The sequence below is a fragment of the Pongo abelii genome, chromosome 15 (genome assembly GCF_028885655.2).
Source record: "Pongo abelii isolate AG06213 chromosome 15, NHGRI_mPonAbe1-v2.0_pri, whole genome shotgun sequence".
Lineage (NCBI taxonomy): Eukaryota > Metazoa > Chordata > Mammalia > Primates > Hominidae > Pongo > Pongo abelii.
In genome coordinates, this window is record NC_072000.2 from 27,591,269 (window position 1) to 27,610,013 (window position 18,745).

The window sequence follows — 18,745 nt, forward strand, 5'->3', positions numbered from 1 at the left end:
TCGGCGCGAGCGCGCGCGGGGTCTCACGCGACTCGGCAGCGCGGAGCGCATGCTCAGTCCGGCAGCTCTCCGGGCTGGGCGGGGGAGCCGGCGCTCCGAGGCGGGGGGAGGAGCGCTCAAGCAGCCGCCCCTGACCGGAGCGGGCTCGGCCGCTGCTGCAGCGCTCAGCTCCCGGGCCCTGCTGAAGCCGGGTCTAGCATGTGCCGCGGCTTCCCGGCGGCGGCAGCGGCGGCGGCGGCTCCTCTGCAGCGGCCTCAGCAGCAGCGGCCGCCATGGCCAAGCCCAGCGTGGAGCTCACCCGCGAGTTGCAAGGTACGAGGCTGCCTCGGTCTCTGGGACGCCCCGTCCGGGAGCATCCCAGATCCAGCGTGTTCCTCCCCGCGGTGCATCCCAGCCCGGTGTCTCACACCCCTCACCCCATGCATCCTGGCTCCAAGGCAGCCCCTGCATTCCAGTCCGGGCATCGCTGTGCCCGGAGCATCCTCCGCTGCCTGCCTCTCCTCACCCGGTCGGGACCTTCCTGTCCCGGAGCCACCCGTCCCGCCCTTCGGTGACAGGTGCAGTTCCCTGGCGCTCCCTGGGGCTGACTCTCGGCGTTCCTGGCCCACCCTCGGCGAAGCGTCCAGTCTCCCATCCGGAGAGTCCCCCGCTTCCCCGCCGGGCGGGGCCAAGCCCGCCCCTCCCGGCGATGGGAGCTGCCCCTGGTCCTGACCGCTGCGTGGCTTAACACCCTCCCTCCTCCCGGCCCCGCCCCGGAACTGGCCCTGAAGAGCCCCTTAGGAGCTGGGCAGCGCCCAGGCCAGTGGGGCAAAGAAGGGAGTCAGGGAAGGGGCCCTGGATTGGAGCTAAAACCAAGAGCAGGAGGGTCTCTGCGGCTCGCCTCCCACAGCCCCGTCCCAGCCTGCTTCCTTCTCGCCACCCACCACCCACACACCAAGGCTTCTCCCGTTTGCATGGTTCTCAGACCTAGCCCAAACCCAGGCCCGGCCACCCAGCACTGCCACAACCCTGACCCCCAGAGACGGGAGCACAGGCTAGCCCACGCAAAGCGCAGGATGCTCGTGGATACTCAGAGGCATGCTGCGCCGTGGCAATCTCCCACACCTGCACACACACACAGCACAATCATTAGACGTGGGTAAACACATCTTCACAGAGATGGCACCCCAGCACACGCGCGTGCACACACACACACACACTATATCTGGGTGGTTCTGCCAGCAGATGGGTATGGGGCTCATTTAAACATTAATTCTTCTCCCTGCCCAACACACACAGAGGAAGTGTCTGGCTCTGTGCCCCTTCCACAGCATACTCATTCACTCTTACCTGTCCCCACCAATGCCACACTCAGGCTCCCTGACATCTCCAGGAGGCATGCACACTCTCATAGTAAAGGCAGACACTCACACCCAGACCACCTAGAATATAGTCAAAGGGACACCCCACACCCCCACACACTGACTCACTGTGTATGTGTCAATGGCTGTTGTAGTGCATGGGTTGGAAAAATTCTTCACACCCTCAGAAGTGTAAGACACACCCTCCCACAGACAGTCAGCAACCGTCCCCTGACTCAGGGACATCAGGAGCTGGAGTTTTCTCCACACCCTACTCCCTCTCTAATAGGAAGAGAAAAGTCAAAAAAGAGACAGTGTGAAAAGTCACCCAAGAAGGAAAGCCCTCTGTCCCTGTCGTCCCTTCTTTGTCTCTCTGTTTCTCTCTTATCCCATTTGACTCTGACCCTGCCTCTATCTGGAGAGCTCTGGGAGGTGGGGGTGGCCAGGGAAAGGGGAAGCTCTGAGCAGGCTCCCACCCACCCTCAGACAGCATCCGGAGGTGCCTGAGCCAAGGGGCCGTGCTCCAACAACATCATGTGAAGTTGGAGACAAAGCCCAAGAAGTTTGAGGACCGAGTGCTGGTGAGGGCACTGGGCATGTGGGGAGGGACGAGGTGGCTGGCAAGGGCAGCTGGCCAGTAGAGGGCAGGGAGCTGGGAGGACAGAAGAGACAGAAGTGGGTGGACACTGAGGAGACAAAACCTGGGGGGGAGGAGGCAGGGCTGGACTGTGTTGATGTCCAGAAGTCCAGGGTAGGGCATCGAGTTGGGGGGACACTCCAAGAGCAGAGCTGAAGGGCTTAAGGAAGGCAGGGCCACCAGGGCCCAGCAGCTGCCATGAGCTGCCGATATTCTTTTCCTCTCTCTGCAGGCCCTGACCTCCTGGCGCCTCCACCTCTTCCCCCTTAAAGTCCCGGCCAAGGTGAGTTGGGCTGAAGAGCAGGAGAGCACCTGGCATGCTCCCTACCTCCCAAGCCTGGCAACCCAGGTCCTTACCAGGAGCTGAGCATCTCCATCCCTCCTAGGTGGAGAGCTCCTTCAATGTCCTGGAGATCCGTGCCTTCAACACTCTCAGTCAGAACCAGGTGAGTACCAGGGCTCTGGGCCCCACTACTGGGCCAGCTGGAGGAGGGAGCAGAGAGGAGGCAGTCTGAGGCTCTGACGCTTCCTCTCCCCCAGATCCTGGTGGAGACGGAGCGTGGCATGGTGAGCATGCGACTGCCATCAGCTGAAAGTGTGGACCAGGTGACACGACATGTGAGCTCTGCCCTGTCCAAGGTCTGCCCTGGCCCTGGGTGAGTGGCAAATAAGGGGTCTCTTAACGCATTAGATGAGAGGGAGAGTTCTTCCCTTCCTCCTTCCCCTGGGCCAGGGCTGAGAAGGAGAGCTCTCATGTCCCCACTCCTGGTTTTTCCTGGGATGCAGGAGCTATAACGTGGGAAGAATTGAGAGCCTCTTTCCAGCCCTCTCTGGAATGACTTGTTTCTTTTCCAGGTGTTTGATCCGGCGTGGAAACGCAGACACCCCAGAGGGGCCCCGAGATACATCCCCCAACTCTGAGACTTCCACATCTACCACCCACAGTGTCTGCGGTGAGCAGGGGCAGATGTGAGGAAAGTAGGCGCTCCACCATCTTGCCCCATGACCAGAGCCCTTTGTGCATAGGGTGTTGCCTGGGCAGGCAGGCTTTGCCTGCCTGAAGGACTCCCAGCTCCCAGACCTCAGGAAATTCATGGCATAGCAAGAACCAAGAGCACTGGCACATAAAGTGACCTTGACTGTTCTTGAACCCCAAGCCTATTCCCCATCTCCTTACCCTCATGGAACCAGCCTATCTCCTGCCCCACAGGTGGCTTCTCTGAGACCTACGCTGCTCTGTGTGACTACAATGGGCTACACTGCCGTGAGGAGGTTCAATGGGTATGTTGGGCAGGGACCCCATAGGGAGCAGGTGGGACCTGGAGGGAGGGGGCTAAGGAGAAAGTGGGGAGCAGGTGTGAGCCAGTTCCACCTCTCCAAGGATGTGGACACCATCTACCATGCTGAAGATAACCGCGAGTTCAATCTTTTGGATTTCAGCCACTTGGAGAGCCGGTAAGGAGATGGGGCAGAGACTCCACCTTCAAATTCCCAACTTCAGTCCAACCCCAGCCCTTCCCAGGAATGCCCTTCTGGTCCCACAGCCCCAGCTCTATCTCCCCAACTCCATCCCATCCCCATCTACCCATTTAGGCCTTCCCCAGCCCAACCACCCTATCCTTGGTCTCTTCTTTTCTGACCCAGCCACCTGCTCATCACTTTCCTGCCCCCTTCCATATCCCCACAGAGACTTGGCCCTAATGGTAGCAGCCCTGGCCTACAACCAGTGGTTCAGCAAACTCTACTGCAAGGACTTGCGGCTGGTAGGAACTAGGAGGGGCTGGTGAGGTGGGAGGAGTAGTGCCCCCCTTGGCCCCTGATCACAAGACCCCCTCTGTCCTCAGGGCTCTGAAGTGCTAGAACAGGTGCTACATACCCTAAGCAAGTCGGGGAGCCTCAAAGAGCTGGTGCTGGACAACGCCGGGCTTAAGACGTGAGGCCAGTCTCCTCCTTGGGCAGTAGTGCACCCTTGATGTAGTTTTAGGGTCCCAGAACCTCAGAGCATGATGCAGGCCTCTGGACTATCTTATCCAGTGCCTCTCTCTACAGAGGAGGAGACCAAGGCCAAAAGAGGGCACAAAGCAAGTCGGAGGCCAAGCTAGAACTCAGACCCAAGCCTCCTGACCCCCAGCTCCATGGTCTTTCCCCAGGATGTTCCATGCCCCGTCCTCTTTTTCCATTAACTACCAAGCAGGGTGGGCTGCTCCAGTCTTGAGGACCCAAAGCTGACCTTTGTCTCAGCACAACTTCCTAAGGTGTGGAATGCCCCCGGGTACTCCGGAGTGGTGACAAGCTCCCTGGCAGGCCCTGAGCTGTTCCCCTGTTGTGGGGGCCTCTGACCATTTCAGCCCCAGCCAGGCAGTCAGGTAGAGGGAGGAGGGGAAGCCCAGAGGCTGGGACCTGGGGCTCAGCTCAGGACAAATCCTTCCTCCCCTTCCCTGAAGGGACTTTGTCCAGAAGCTGGCCGGGGTGTTTGGGGAGAACGGGAGCTGTGTGCTGCATGCCCTCACTCTGTCCCACAACCCCATCGAAGACAAGGGTGAGCCCCAGCCCTGAATCCTTTCCCCATCACAATGCAGACCCCTGTCCTAGCCCAGAGACCAATCAGGTCTGAACAGCAGCTCTCCAGCCTGATTCCAGCCCCTGCCCTGACACCTCCATCCTTGACCCAAGGCCTGTACCCTACTCGAGCCCCCAACCTGACTCTGTGCCACCTGTGCCCACTGCCCTGCCCCTCACTGGGCCCGTTTCTCTCTCCACTCCCCAGGTTTTCTCAGTCTGAGCCAGCAGCTCCTCTGCTTCCCCACTGGCCTCACCAAACTGTGCCTGGCCAAGACTGCCATTTCCCCTCGAGGTACTCGCACCAGGACCCCTGACCTCTGACCCTACCCTGGTGCTGCCTGGGGTGTTGAGCTCCAGAGGTACACCCACACATTCACACACCACCTCAGGGATGGAAGAGTGAAAAGGAGCCACGTTTGGGGAGCGGGGAAGAGTTATGTGCTGAGGGGAAGAGGTGGGGCTAGGGGCCAACCCAGCCCAGTGCCCGCTGTGCTCAGGGCTCCAGGCACTCGGCCAGACCTTCGGGGCCAACCCAGCATTTGCCAGCTCCCTTCGATACCTGGACCTGAGCAAGAATCCTGGGCTCCTCGCCACGGATGAGGCCAATGTGAGTCCTCAGAACAGCCTCAGCCCCCTGCAGAAAGCATGCTTAAGCTTCAGGAGCTGGGAGACCTTCTGCCCCATGGCCTCTAGGGGTGGCGAGACTCCATCGTCCCTTCCCCTGCAACCCCTCTTCCTTCCTACTCCAGGCCCTCTACAGTTTCCTGGCCCAACCCAATGCCCTGGTGCACCTGGACCTGTCAGGAACTGACTGCGTCATCGACTTGGTGAGGAGTTGGTGATGGGAAGCCAGTCTGAGGTGATTTGGGGAGACCACAGTGGGCCTCGGTCTCACCCGCTATCCCTGAGTACACAGGCGGGCAGAGCTGTCTAGATGACTTCAGGTTCAGCTGAAGTATAAAGCAATGTCCATAGTTCATACCTGTGTGGCACTTTATCCAGGTCACAAGGTTGTGCTTGCTGTGCTTAAAAGCCAGCCCTTGCTCCCTTCCCCAGCTGTGCGCCCTGGCTCCACCAGGGGAATGGATACTTTTCCTAACTTGAACAAGGCACCTTAGGAGTCAATGGTGGCCCTGGCTTTACACATCCACTGCCTGTGAGCAGCTTCATGTCCCTGGAAGCCAGGCAGGGAGTAGACCCATGTTCCACAGGGGAGAAAACAGAGACTTCAAGAATCTGAGTGGGCATCTCCAGTGGAGCTCACACAGGCTGACCACACAGAATGAAGAGCCAGGAACCTCGATGGGGAGGGAGGGGGAGTCCTTTCCTGCCGACCCCCTACCCTCTTCCAGCTCCCCTGAGACCCACCATATCTGCCCCCACAGCTTCTCGGTGCCCTGCTCCACGGCTGCTGCTCCCACCTCACCTACCTCAACCTGGCTCGCAACAGCTGCTCCCACAGGTGGGAGAGGAGGGGGAAGGGAGGACAGGGCAAGACATGGTCAACCCCCTCCCTCGCTGACCCCAGGGGTCTCTCCACAGGAAGGGTCGAGAGGCCCCCCCGGCCTTCAAGCAGTTCTTCAGCAGCGCCTACACACTGAGCCACGTCAACCTGTCGGCCACAAAGCTGCCCCTGGAGGCCCTCAGGTCGGGTGGGTGCAGGGTTGGGGGCGCATCCCAGGGAACCACGGGGAGCGGGAAGAGGTAGAGGAGGGCCTGCTGACCTCCCTCCCACAGGGCGCTGCTTCAGGGCCTCTCCCTCAACAGTCACCTCAGTGACCTGCACCTGGATCTCAGCAGCTGTGAGGTGAGCCCTCAGTCCCCAACCCCTCTGCCCGCCTCCGACCCATGTGCATTTCTGGGACCTAAGTCAAACCCTGGCTCCATCTAGCCTCTGTGCTGACCCTCTGCGACCCCCTGACCTGGCCACACCACCACTTTCCTCTCTGAGTCTGGGTCTGTGGCCCTCTTTTCCAGAGGCCATTCATTCTCAGCCTCTAGTATCTCTGCCCTTAAAGCTTTGGGGTGGGAGATACCAGACTTTTCCACCAGAGGGCAGGAGCAAGCTGTCTCAGGAATAGCAGCCTTTCTGGCCGAAGGGAGGGAAGCCAGCTCTAGGGAAGGATCTGGTGTGGGGAAAGAGTCTCCCTGATTTTACACCCAGATCCTGGTATGACTTTGAGTTCTGGTGTGACTACTCTATCCTAAGCATTAAAGGTGCCCTATCCCTCACCCCAACCCCTGCCTTCCCTACCTCACCTTGTCCCTGCAGCTCCGCTCAGCGGGAGCCCAAGCCTTGCAGGAGCAGCTGGGAGCTGTCACCTGTGTAGGCAGCTTGGATCTGTCAGACAATGGTGAGTAGTGGTGCCTCCCTTGCCTGGGGCCAAGGGAGAACAGGGGCCTGGAACATGCAGAAGCAGCCCTGAGGGGACACCAGTCAACCTCAGGCCTCAAGGCCAGGCCTCTCCCGTCTGCTCACTAGGGTTCGACTCGGACCTCCTGACATTGGTGCCCGCACTTGGCAAGAACAAGTCCCTCAAGCACCTGTTTTTGGGCAAGAACTTCAATGTCAAGGCCAAGTGAGGCCCCCTTTCCATGCCCACAGACCCTCATCCCATCATTCACCCATCCTCTTGGCTCACTGTATTACCTCTGGCCACCTCTCTCCTCCTCCAATAGCATGACCCCAGCCCCTCCCCTCCTACTCTGAGCCCCGCCTCCCTGCAGGACCCTGGAGGAGATCCTCCACAAGCTGGTGCAGCTGATCCAGGAAGAGGACTGTGTGAGTGCCTGGGCCTGGGAGGGGACCCGCAGTCGGAGGAGGCTATGGGGACTGGGCCCAACCCCCCCTTGCCCACACAGTCCCTGCAGTCACTGTCGGTGGCAGACTCCCGGCTGAAGCTTCGCACCAGCATCCTCATCAACGCCCTGGGCAGCAACACCTGCCTGGCCAAGGTGGATCTGAGCGGCAATGGCATGGAGGACATCGGGGCCAAGATGCTGTCTAAGGCCCTGCAGATAAACTCCTCCCTCAGGTGGGGCCCACACCGGGACCCCCTGACCTGGAACCCCAGCCCCTCCCCATATATACACAATCTCCCTGCTTGCCTTGATGCTCTGGACCCCAGCTTCCAGAAGACCCCCAGCCCCAGAACCATCTCTGAGTCAGCCTTATTGTCCCAAGCGGTTTGTGTCCCTGGCCCCTAGTAGGGACCCAGGAGGAGGGGTGCCAAACTGGTGCTTACCCTCCCCCCAGAACTATCCTATGGGATCGGAACAATACATCTGCCCTGGGCTTCCTGGACATTGCAAGGGCCCTGGAGAGGTGAGTAGACCATGGTCCCGCCCTGATCCAAGTCCCCAGCCTCCCTGTGCCTGGATCAGGCCTGAACTACTCTTGCCCCAGCCTAGCCCCTTTGACCTATTTGCACAGAAATTTTAGGAAGGGCCATGGAAGAGAGAAATGATGAGCAAGGGGGCTGGAGGGCTGCTCACCAACAGAGGAGGCAGGGGCCTCCCATCCTCACCTGTTCCCACCCAGCTGTGCCCCTGTGTCCCACAGCAACCACACGCTGCGCTTCATGTCCTTCCCCGTGAGCGACATCTCCCAAGCCTATCGCAGCGCCCCTGAGCGCACCGAGGACGTCTGGCAGAAGGTGCAGGGTGCTGTCCTAAGCAGGGTGGCACAGCCAGGGGCAGGGGGCAGCCCCCATCCCCAGGCCCTGACCCACCAACCCCATCATCTCCAGATCCAATGGTGCTTAGTGAGGAACAACCACTCCCAGACGTGCCCCCAGGAGCAGGCCTTCAGGTTGCAGCAGGGCCTGGTGACCAGCAGCGCCGAGCAAGTAAACGTTTCCCTCTGGGACATGGGGCATACCTGGGGCATGCAGGGCACAGGTGTGATGTGATGGAAAATTGAGTGGGGGAGCATGAAGAGGCACTGCATGGTGCCTATCACTGGACTGAGCATGTGGGGAAGCAAAAAGAGAGGACATGCACGATATGGGCTTCAAACATACGTGGGCGAACAGCAGGAGTGCACAGCACTCTGGGAGCTCAGCTGGGCATTCAAGAAGGCTGTAGCAAGGGGGACCAGGCCAGCCAGAGACATCACCTCCACCACTGTCGGTGCCAGCACCAGTAGCACTGCCTAAGGGGTCCTACCTGCAAAGATGTGGAAGCAGGGGTCCCCTTGACACTCCTGCCACTGTACTCCAGATGCTGCAGCGGCTGTGTGGACGAGTGCAGGAGGAGGTGCGGGCCCTGAGACTGTGCCCCCTGGAGCCCGTGCAGGATGAGCTACTCTACGCTCGGGACCTCATCAAAGATGCCAAGAACTCCCGGGCGGTGAGCCCTCCACAGGCTACCCTTCCCCTGAAGTCTGGAGAACCCAAGAAGGCCAACTATGCTAAGCCATGCCAGCCCTGCCCTGTGCATCTGCCTTCCTAGCCCAGGGACCCCAGAGACCTAGCAAGTCCTGGTTCTGGCCTGCTAATCATAACCCCTTCCTTCTCCAGCTGTTTCCCAGCCTCTATGAGCTGGGCCACGTGCTGGCCAATGACGGGCCTGTGCGGCAGAGGCTGGAATCAGTAGCAAGTGAGGTGTCCAAAGCTGTGGACAAGGAGCTGCAGGCAAGTCCTGGAGAAGGGAGGAAGCCATGGTGGGAACCCAGTGTTGACTGAGGCCCTAAGCCCAGAGTTAAAGTCAGAGCTGGGAGACTTCTGGAGGGCCAGGAGGACATGCACAGAGTTGAGACCACTCACACTCCCACTGTACCAAGACATTGCTGCAATATCAGGCTTGGATTTTTTTCTGCTAGCTTTGATGTTGGTCCCTGAACTCTGACCTCTCCGCTCTGGATTTGGATCCTTGGACTGACTCCCCCTGTCTGTATGGTAGGGTGGAAGGAGCACTGACCAGAAAAGTGGGGAAGCCTTAGTGTCCAAGGCTCTGTGCCACTAACGGTTTTGTGACCTTAGGCAGGTCCCTCAGTCTCAGCAGGAGGGGCTGGAATAGATAAAGTCTCTTCTGCTATGGCGCCAGCCCTGATCCTGTCCCCCTTGGGCCTCTGGCCTCCCTTTCCCCCATACTAGGTGATCCTGGAGTCCATGGTCAGCCTGACACAGGAGTTATGCCCTGTGGCCATGCGGGTGGCCGAGGGACACAACAAGATGCTGAGCAATGTGGCGGAGCGTGTCACTGTGCCCCGGAACTTCATCCGAGGGACACTGCTGGAGCAAGCAGGACAGGACATTCAGAACAAGCTGGAGTGAGAGGCAAAGGGCAGGGCGGGGGGCTGAGCTGGATTTGGCCCAGATCACTTAGGGACTTAGGACTGGAGAGCTATCAGCAATGAATAATGAATGGCACAATCTCCATTACAAGGATCAATCTTTAACCAAATTCAACCTTGCTATTTAGGGTCTGACTGGTCTTTGCCTTAGAAATCTAAGTGCTGAGCTGGGGTTTAGGAGCCAAGTTTGTGCCCACACAGGTGTACACACACATACCCACACAAATAACCAGGAATGGGATAGCAGGGCCTCCTCGGAGGCATGGACAAAGAAAAGTACCTGAGTTGGGTGCATGGAAGCACTGTCTTCCTCCCAGTTTTCGTTGCCCCTAGAGTTCTTTCATTCTGGGTCTGGGTGCCACCACTCACCAAACCAAAGGAAAACTAGTACACATACCTATGAAACAGCTAGGCCCAAGGAAGGGTCTTTTCTACCCTCACAGTAGCAACTAGCAGGGTTTAGTTGCTCAGCACCCCACTTACCTAGCTCTGTTCCACTGGGGCTCCAGGGGTGTGACCTAGGGCACCCTTGCTCCTCCTGGAATTCCTCTTTCCCCACACATAGTTGGGCTGGGGGTTCCGGGGTGGGACTAGATGTGTATTTGTGGAGAAATGAGTGTCGAGGGCTAGGCTGCCGCCTTCAGCAGCCGCATGCGCTCCATGAGCGGACAGACCAGGCCAGCTGGCCATTTTCTCAGGCTTCTGGGAGAGGGAGTGCCTCAGGGGCCATGCGGGGGACTGAGGTGCTACTGTTCTGAGTAGCCCCACCTGTGCCCACAGCGAAGTGAAGCTCTCAGTCGTCACCTACCTAACCAACTCCATAGTGGATGAGATCCTGCAAGAGCTCTACCATTCCCACAAGAGCCTGGTAAGGCTTCTGCAGCCCGGCCTGGCTCGGGCACGCCCTCCACCCCACATTATCCTGTCTCCCTAATCACCCTCCCCTTCAAGGCCCTGGGAGGTGGGCAGCTTCCATGGACTTCTGTTCACACCTGCCCTTCCCCAGGCCCGGCACCTGACCCAGCTAAGGACGCTGTCAGATCCACCAGGGTGCCCAGGCCAAGGGCAAGATCTGTCCTCCCGGGGCCGAGGCCGGAACCATGACCATGAGGAGACCACAGATGATGAACTTGGGACCAACATTGTGAGCCCCCCCGCTCCCTGCTCCTCCTTAATAACCTGGGCCCTGCCCTTAAACCTGCACAACACTGTCCCCTTCCACTGATCTGTACTCCCCTGGCCACCTCACTGTGCCTGGCCTTCGCCCCCAATCCCAATCCAGCCCAACCTCTCCCCTCATCCCAGTGCCTCAGCCTCCTGAGGAGCAAGGGGCAGGATGGGCTCAAATAAGGTTTCATGAGGAAGGGATGGCTCTGGGTGAGGTTCCTGGCCCTGCCACTTGTCTTCATTTCGGCAGGACACCATGGCCATCAAAAAGCAGAAACGCTGCCGCAAGATCCGGCCGGTGTCTGCCTTCATCAGTGAGTCTCCCAGCCTCCGTTCTCATGGACTCCAGACTCCTGCCCTCCGTAGCCCCTCTTTCCCTTGATTTTTTCTCTGTCTCCCCATCCTGCTTTCTCCCCATTCCTTTGCTAGTCCCTCTAATGCTGCTGTCCTTGCAGGCGGGAGCCCTCAGGACATGGAAAGCCAACTGGGGAACCTGGGGATCCCCCCTGGCTGGTTCTCAGGACTCGGGGGCAGCCAGCCCACAGCTAGTGGCTCCTGGGAAGGTCTCTCTGAGCTGCCCACTCATGGTTACAAACTAAGGCATCAAACACAAGGGAGGCCCCGCCCCCCCAGGACCACACCTCCAGGACCTGGTCGACCCAGTGTGAGTCCCTAAGGCTCCACAAGAGGATCCCCTTCACTTAGTGACAACAGAGCCGGGGGTTTTACCTTTAGGACCCAAATGCCAGAGACAATAGCCTTGAGGGATTGGGCAGGAGTCCAGGCATGCCAATGAACAGATGAGGGATTGTCCAGTTTGTATGAGAGCTAGACCTTGTCACAGATAAGAAATCTCTGTCTGCCGGGCAGTGTCATTCTTATTTTGGTGAAGGAGAGAGCCACCAAGAACACCAAGAGCCACCAAGCTTAGGAAACACTGGGTGAGCTGGGCATGGTGGCTCATGCCTGTAATCCCAGCACTTTGGGAGGCTGAGGCGGGCGGATCACGAGGTCAAGAGATCAAGATCATCCTGGCCAAGATGGTGAAACCCCGTCTCCACTAAAAATACAAAAATTAGCCAGGCGTGGTGGCGCCTGCCTGTAATCCCAGCTACTCAGGAGGCTGAGGCAGGAGAACCGCGTGAACCCAGGAGGCGGAGGTTGCAGTGAGCCAAAATCGTGCCACTGCATTCCAGCCTGGGTGACAGAGCAAGACTCCGTCTCAAAAAAAAAGGAAACACTGGGTGAACTGAAGTCTAAATTTCCATAAATGTCCAAGCCCAAAGGGGAATGCTCTGAGTGGATGGGAGGTGGGTCTTCTGACCTAGATGAGATGTCCCATGGGACTTTCCTCCCAGCAGATGCCAGCACCTGGGACTCGTCAGGAGAATGGGATGGCCACCCGCCTGGATGAAGGGCTGGAGGACTTCTTCAGCCGAAGGGTCATGGAGGAAAGTTCTAGGTGTGATGCCTAAACACACTCCCATTTTCAGCAGGCCGCAAGGCCCTAGAAGGGCTGCTGTGTCCTCCCAGCTCCCATGGGAGTCTCCATAACAACAGCGCCCAAAGCCAGTCTCTGTGGGAAATTTCCCCACATTCTCATCCTTCCCCACCCAGCCCTCAGGGCCCATGACCTCTGCATCTTCCCAGGACAGCTGGGAAGAATGGGGCCAGAGTGAACCACCACAGTGGGGTTGGAGAGCAGGTGTGGATGAGAGGGAGGTGGGGGGCAGCCCTGGGACAGGATACCCATTAGTGGTGAGAGGCCCGGGGGGTAGTGTTCCCTGTCACTGTCCTGCAGACTGCCCAGGGTCTGTCCAGGAGGTGCCAGGTCACTTGGAGAAGCTGAGAGGAGATGCGGGGGAGGTGCCTGGGAAGAAACATCAGTCTGCGGGAAAGGCTGCTGGAGGATTACAACGGGACAGGAAAGGCAAGGGCACCATCTCCCTGAGAACTAAGTGGAAAGGGCTGCAGTGCAGCAGGGGAGACCAGATGAGGGGAAAGCAGGTTTATCAGACTCAGGATTGAGCTTGCATCTGGCATTTGTTGCTAACTTACCCCGATTCTCCCCAGCTACCCCCGGACTCTGAGGACCGTGCGGCCAGGACTCTCGGAGGCACCGCTGCCTCCACTCCAGAAGAAGAGGCGCCGGGGCCTGTTTCACTTTCGCCGGCCCCAGAGCTTCAAGGGGGACAGGGGGCCGGGGTCCCCCACCACTGGACTCCTCCTCCCTCCACCCCCACCCCCTCCCCCGACTCAGGAGAGCCCCCCTAGCCCAGACACCCCAAGCCTCGGCAATAACTCCTCTCCCTGCTGGAGCCCAGAGGAGGAGAGCAGCCTCCTCCCTGGATTTGGTGGGGGCCGGGGCCCTTCCTTCCGCAGGAAGATGGTAAGTGAGGCAGGGGGTGCTGTGTCTTCCCCTTTTCCTGCCCCACACTTAACCCAGTCTCCTACCCCACCCCAAGCTTAATGGGAGAATGCTAGGACCCAGGGTTCTTGGGAACATTGGTCATTTCAATTCTCATGTCCTTGAGAGTGGACTAAGACCCAGTGGCCAAGAGCATGCTGGGAGTGCTATATGCGAATGCAGGCGTTGGAAGGACTCTTCAGAGGGTCTTGGCAGGGCTTCCCCATGTCTAGGGACTCAGTGAGGCAGGGGTCCTCCTGACAACTCCCTCACAGCCTGGGGAGCCCCGTTCGACTGGGAACTGCTAATAAATAAGAGACCTTGTTCTAGGGCACTGAGGGGTCAGAGCCAGGGGAGGGGGGCCCAGCCCCTGGGACAGCACAGCAGCCAAGGGTTCACGGTGTTGCCCTTCCCGGGTTGGAAAGAGCCAAGGGTTGGAGCTTCGATGGGAAACGAGAGGTGAGTGGAGCCTGGGACAACAAACTGTGGGTCCTGAGGGTATCTGTCCACCACCCTCTCCTTCCCACTCCCTCATCCCTGGTGGTTCAGTAGAGAAAGTAGATGCTTTGGCATTAGAAGATGTTAGCTGCTGTTCAGCCCCCGCCACACACTTGCTGTGGAGCCCTGGACTTGTCACTTAACCCCTTGAAACCTCTCCGTCTTTACTGTAAAATGAGGGGTTATAAAAATACTTACCTCTAGAGCTGTGTTTCCCAAACAATGGTGACTTGATTATAACCTTTGCGACTGATGATTTTTACCTGAATTATTACTTACATAGTATTTTTATTTAAATTAACTCACCTTTTTTTAACTTAGGCTAGACCTAGGCATTATCTTTAAAATCACAGGCTTTTTGAATGAGTCATGTTTTTTTCTACTACACATAAAATACATATGTCACTATAAAGATGGAAGTATACTCATTTGTGTAAGCCATTTCTTGTGCCCCCGGGGAGGTATGGGTGGCACTCTTTGGGAAACAGTCTTAAGTGTCTAGGAACTAAGGACATGAGAATGATATGGAGATGCTAGAGCAGAAGCCCTTTGTCAGCTGCAGTCCTGCCACAGAGGAGACTTTCTTACAACCTCACCCACTGTTCTTTCAGGGCCCAGGCCCAGACCAGGAGGGCAGCACCCAGGCCTGGCAGAAACGGCGCTCTTCAGACGACGCAGGTAAGAACAGTCACATTCAAAGCCCTTTTTGACCCCTCTCTCAGGGGTCAAATTTACCTTTTTCCTTTCTCCTTCTCTCTTTCTCATCCCCTCTCTCTACTCCAGGGCCTGGATCCTGGAAGCCCCCACCACCGCCCCAAAGCACCAAACCAAGCTTCAGCGCCATGCGCAGAGCAGAGGCCACGTGGCACATAGGTATGGAAAGCCTCTTTGCAGGCAGCAGTACTGAAAGCCCAGGGTGTGTCCAAAGAAAGAGAAGCCCATGGCCCCTGTGCTGGGGTATTTATGGCCAAGGTGGGGCAGTGAGAAGTCAACACAGTGAAAATGTTCAAGGATATTTACAAAGCTATATCCAAAAGAGACAAACAACCCAATCCAAAGAAAGCTTCTACAGAACAAAAGTGGCTTCTCCAGTGTTAGCAAACAGGAGCAATGCTTTGTGGATGGCTCTGGTGAATTCTCTAGGGCAGGTGCAGCCTCTGGTCGCCATCAGCACAGTGGCAGCCTCTGTAGACAAGGCTTCTCTCTGCACCTTGCTGGGAAGACGGTGGGCAAGTCAAACTGCCAGCAAGTACCAGCTGTGCCAGGCCCACCTCACAGATTCCAGCCTCCTCCAGAAGTCGTTTATCAACTCATCCTCAGCTCATGCAGAAAGGTGCCCCAAACATGGGCAAGAGCTCGCCTCAGAGGTCAGAAACCTGCGATATTAGTCCTTCTCAGCCACCCACAACCTTAAACAAGTCATTTACTTTCTGGCCCCATGACTGGAGGAGTAAAAGGGAGGGGATTATCCCAGACATGACACTTCCCTTCTGCTGGCTTCAGAGCACCTTCCGCTTAGGGAGCCACTAAATAAAAGCTGGTCAGCTCAGCATCAACTTCAGTTGCCAAAGGCCTGGACTATGACCCTCCAGCAATATTGACATAGACAAAATCTCCCTGTAGACGAAGACGCCCCCTCAGCCTCTTTCATTCCCACCACCAGGCTAGGGCATAAGGGCTGGAAAGAGCTAAGAGCTGAGCGACCTGGTCTGGCTTTAGCCACATGCTGCCCACTGTCCCATCCCACCCATTCTGCATCTGCCCCTCTCTCCCCTGTAGTGCAGAATCAGGCTAGCCTGAGACTTGGAGTGCCCGTGCCCTTGCCTTCTCCTCCAAGGCCAACCCAGCACTGGAGGCATCTTTACTGATTTTTTCCATCCCATATACAGGCTAATTAAAGCGTCCCAAAGTAGGGCTCCATCTTTCATTTAGGAAACCGCAATAGTCAGTTGCCCACTGCACACACACCTCACAGATCCACATGCAGACAACACTTTCCAGTGTCAGACCCACAGGCTCATGTTGCTTAAAGGCCACTGAGGTGGGGGATGAGTGTGCCAGGGCACCCCTCCATCTAAATCAGACTTTCAGACAGAGTTCTGGGAATGCCAGGCTGCAGCCTTGGCAGAGCCCCCAGGGCACTGCAGCCTAGATGGGCAGCATGCCTGTGGACCCAGCAGGCCCTGGGCCCTGCTCCAGAAGGAAAGGGGTCGGGCACTGCTCTGCAAGAGGGACAGCTAGGCCAGAGTCCCCTCCAGAGGTGATGGCCTCAGGATGATCCTGGGAAACAAGGGCTAAGGAGCGTGGATGTAGAAAGGCACATGAAAGGCCAGGTGCAGTGGCTCACGCCTGTAATCCCAACACTTTGGGAGACCGAGGTGGGTGGATCACAAGGTCAAGAGATCGAGACAATCCTGGCCAACATGGTGAAACCCCGTCTCTACTAAAAATACAAAAATTAGCTGGGCGTGGTGGCACGCACCTGTAGTCCCAGCTGCTCGGGAGGCTGAGGCAGGAGAATCGCTCGAACCCGAGAGGTGGAGGTTGCAGTGAGCCAAGATTGCGCCATTGCACTCCAGCCTGGGTGACAGAGCAAAACTCCATCTCAAAAAAAAAAAAAAAAAGAAAGAAAAGAAAAAAAAAAGAATAATGAAAGGCACAGACATAGGAGCAAGTGGGAGAGGAGACAGGGGCAGGAGCTATGCAAGAATGCCTTTTCCTGCAGCTTCTCCTCTCTCTCATCCCCAGCTGAAGAGAGTGCCCCCAACCACAGCTGCCAGAGTCCCAGCCCAGCCTCCCAAGATGGGGAAGAGGAGAAGGAGGGGACCCTCTTCCCAGAGAGGACACTTCCAGCTAGGAATGCTAAGGTGAGGGCTGGCAAGATGGGTGGGGGAGGCACTTTGATGAGGCAAAGGGACTAACTGACCCAGCATCTTCTTTCCTCTGCCAGCTACAGGACCCCGCTCTAGCTCCACGGCCTCCCAAGCCAGTGGCTGTGCCCAGGGGCCACCGGCCTCCCCAGGAGCCAGGGGTCAGGGAGGAGGCTGAGGCTGGAGATGCAGCTCCAGGAGTCAACAAACCCCGGCTGAGGCTGAGCTCACAGCAAGACCAAGAGGAGCCCGAAGTCCAAGGTCTGCCACCCTGGCTGAGTGGGGGGCTCAGGGCACCTCTAGGACTTTGCTGTCCACATCAGGTCCTCTTCCAGAGCATGGAATGAGTGACAACCAGGAGTCACAGCCTGGATGAGCATCCCAGCCTGAGCCCCACTCCTGTGTTAGGCCTGCCTTGATTGTTATTTCAGGGCCTCCTGATCCAGGCCGGCGGACTGCCCCACTGAAGCCCAAGAGGACACGGCGGGCACAGTCCTGTGACAAGCTGGAACCTGATAGAAGACGGCCTCCTGACCCCACAGGTGCTGGTGGTGAGAGGGCAGGTCCCCCCTTCCCACCTATCTGTCCAACATGACACCCCCCGAGGCCCCAACACCAGGTGGCTGGCTGTCCCTGCCCAGGAAACAGGGCTCCCTGGATTTGTCCCCAGCAGGAACCAGTGAGCCAGGAACAGACTGACAACTGCCACAACACCCTCCTCAGCCCTCGACATGTGCCTCACAAGGACTCAGACCCCTATCCACCCCCAGTCCCCCAGGGTCCCCTGCCAGCCCCTGTCCTACAGGAGCAAGATGGCAGGACCAGGCATGGGGGAGCTGGAGGCAGGGACTAGAACAGAGGGAGCCACCTGGAGAGACGGAGGCTGTCAATGCCTGCCTCGATGCCTCTCTCTGTAGAGAGCTTCTGGGTGGGGGCTTATCTCCTCCCCCAGGAGGGTGGATCTCTGTCCCTCTATCCCCAGGGACTCTCTCCCCTCTTGTATAGAATAAAAAAACAAAATCACTGCCTGCCTCAAGTCTCTGCTATCTTCCCCATTCACTGCCTCCACCATCTGCTCTCTTCCCACAAACCCTCAGAGCTTGGCCACAGTGGAGAAAAATGAGAAACATTCCACAGGGATAGACTTGGGGTTCTGAGAGGAGCAGGAGAAAAAACAGAGAACTGCCGAGGGAAGGGGACTGATAAGTCCCCAAGCCAAGGTGGGTGTTATACACAGGGTCAGGGCTGAGCTTCCTGGAGAAAGAACCAAAAGGACAGAAACCAACACAAATGTCTGTCCAGCTTTTGGGGGTGTAATGGGATTGGAAGCCCCAGTGTACCAGAGGGACACGGGAGCAGTGTGTGTGTGTGTGTGTGTGTGTGTGTGTGTGTGTGTGCGCGCGTGTGTCACGGGAGCAGTGTGTGTGTGTGTGTCACGGGAGCAGTGTGTGTGTGTGTGTGTGCATGCACACTAATGGGGGAATTACATGATGTTGTCTCGTCCTGGGGGCACCCTCACTAGTCAGAAATCTCAATAGCAGAGTGGCTTGCAGGTGAACAGAAGTCTCTGTGGCATGAGGTCAACAACTAAAGTAGCTGTCTCCCATGGTGTTCTAGCAAATACTATCTTGGCATTCAAGATCCCACTCAAAAGCCCCTTCCTCTGTGAAGTCCTTCCTGATGCCTTCCCCCCCTCATCCATATCGCACCCTGCCTTAATGTGCTCCCACTGCATCCTGAGCAGGTCCATAGCATTGCACCTGTCACGCTTAATTGCGTATGCGTATTGGCTTATCCTCTCTCTGTGTGTCTGTCTGTCTTTCTGTTCCATATACATCTGCCTCCCCCAGAGGCAGAGGCTGTGTCTTAATCACCTGTGTAGCCCCAGCACCTGGCACCGTGCCTGACACCCAGGAGATGCTCAATAAATGGCTGCTATATTAATACATGAGCAGCTTAAGGGGATGG

At 57.5% G+C, this 18,745-nt stretch overlaps 1 protein-coding gene across 12 annotated transcripts; it reads left to right on the forward strand.

The window, feature by feature from the left end:
- Positions 1–76: 76 nt before the first annotated feature.
- Positions 77–17,800, forward strand: CARMIL3 (capping protein regulator and myosin 1 linker 3). Of its 12 annotated transcripts, none has more exons than XM_054529900.2 (40): positions 79–312; positions 1,827–1,921; positions 2,210–2,260; positions 2,364–2,423; positions 2,518–2,633; positions 2,833–2,930; positions 3,188–3,258; positions 3,359–3,432; positions 3,665–3,740; positions 3,822–3,910; positions 4,422–4,516; positions 4,745–4,831; positions 5,037–5,146; positions 5,289–5,366; positions 5,925–6,001; positions 6,082–6,186; positions 6,277–6,346; positions 6,812–6,893; positions 7,022–7,118; positions 7,267–7,321; positions 7,402–7,574; positions 7,796–7,864; positions 8,102–8,195; positions 8,289–8,387; positions 8,761–8,889; positions 9,060–9,173; positions 9,636–9,811; positions 10,616–10,703; positions 10,842–10,979; positions 11,253–11,316; positions 11,458–11,666; positions 12,361–12,464; positions 13,076–13,391; positions 13,740–13,868; positions 14,519–14,585; positions 14,691–14,780; positions 16,656–16,774; positions 16,864–17,038; positions 17,209–17,319; positions 17,448–17,800. In XM_054529900.2, the coding sequence occupies exons 1-40, from the start codon at positions 273–275 to the stop codon at positions 17,474–17,476; spliced, it is 4,119 nt and encodes a 1,372-aa protein (XP_054385875.1). In that variant the 5' UTR covers positions 79–272; the 3' UTR covers positions 17,477–17,800. The 12 variants fall into 12 exon arrangements, 11 of the variants coding, with proteins under 11 accessions (XP_063571604.1, XP_054385875.1, XP_054385878.1 ...); XM_054529897.2 differs by having other exon boundaries at positions 80–312; positions 16,858–17,038; XM_054529899.2 differs by having other exon boundaries at positions 80–312; positions 16,858–17,038; positions 17,451–17,800.
- Positions 17,801–18,745: the final 945 nt, after the last annotated feature.

Excerpts from the sequence above, each read along its gene's own strand:
- CARMIL3 (XM_054529897.2), top strand. The coding sequence starts at position 273 with ATGGCCAAGCCCAGCGTGGAGCTCACCCGCGAGTTGCAAG. Across the intron at positions 4,832-5,036 it reads GACTGCCATTTCCCCTCGAG|GGCTCCAGGCACTCGGCCAG; the intron begins GTACTCGCACCA and ends CGCTGTGCTCAG. Across the intron at positions 7,119-7,266 it reads AACTTCAATGTCAAGGCCAA|GACCCTGGAGGAGATCCTCC; the intron begins GTGAGGCCCCCT and ends GCCTCCCTGCAG.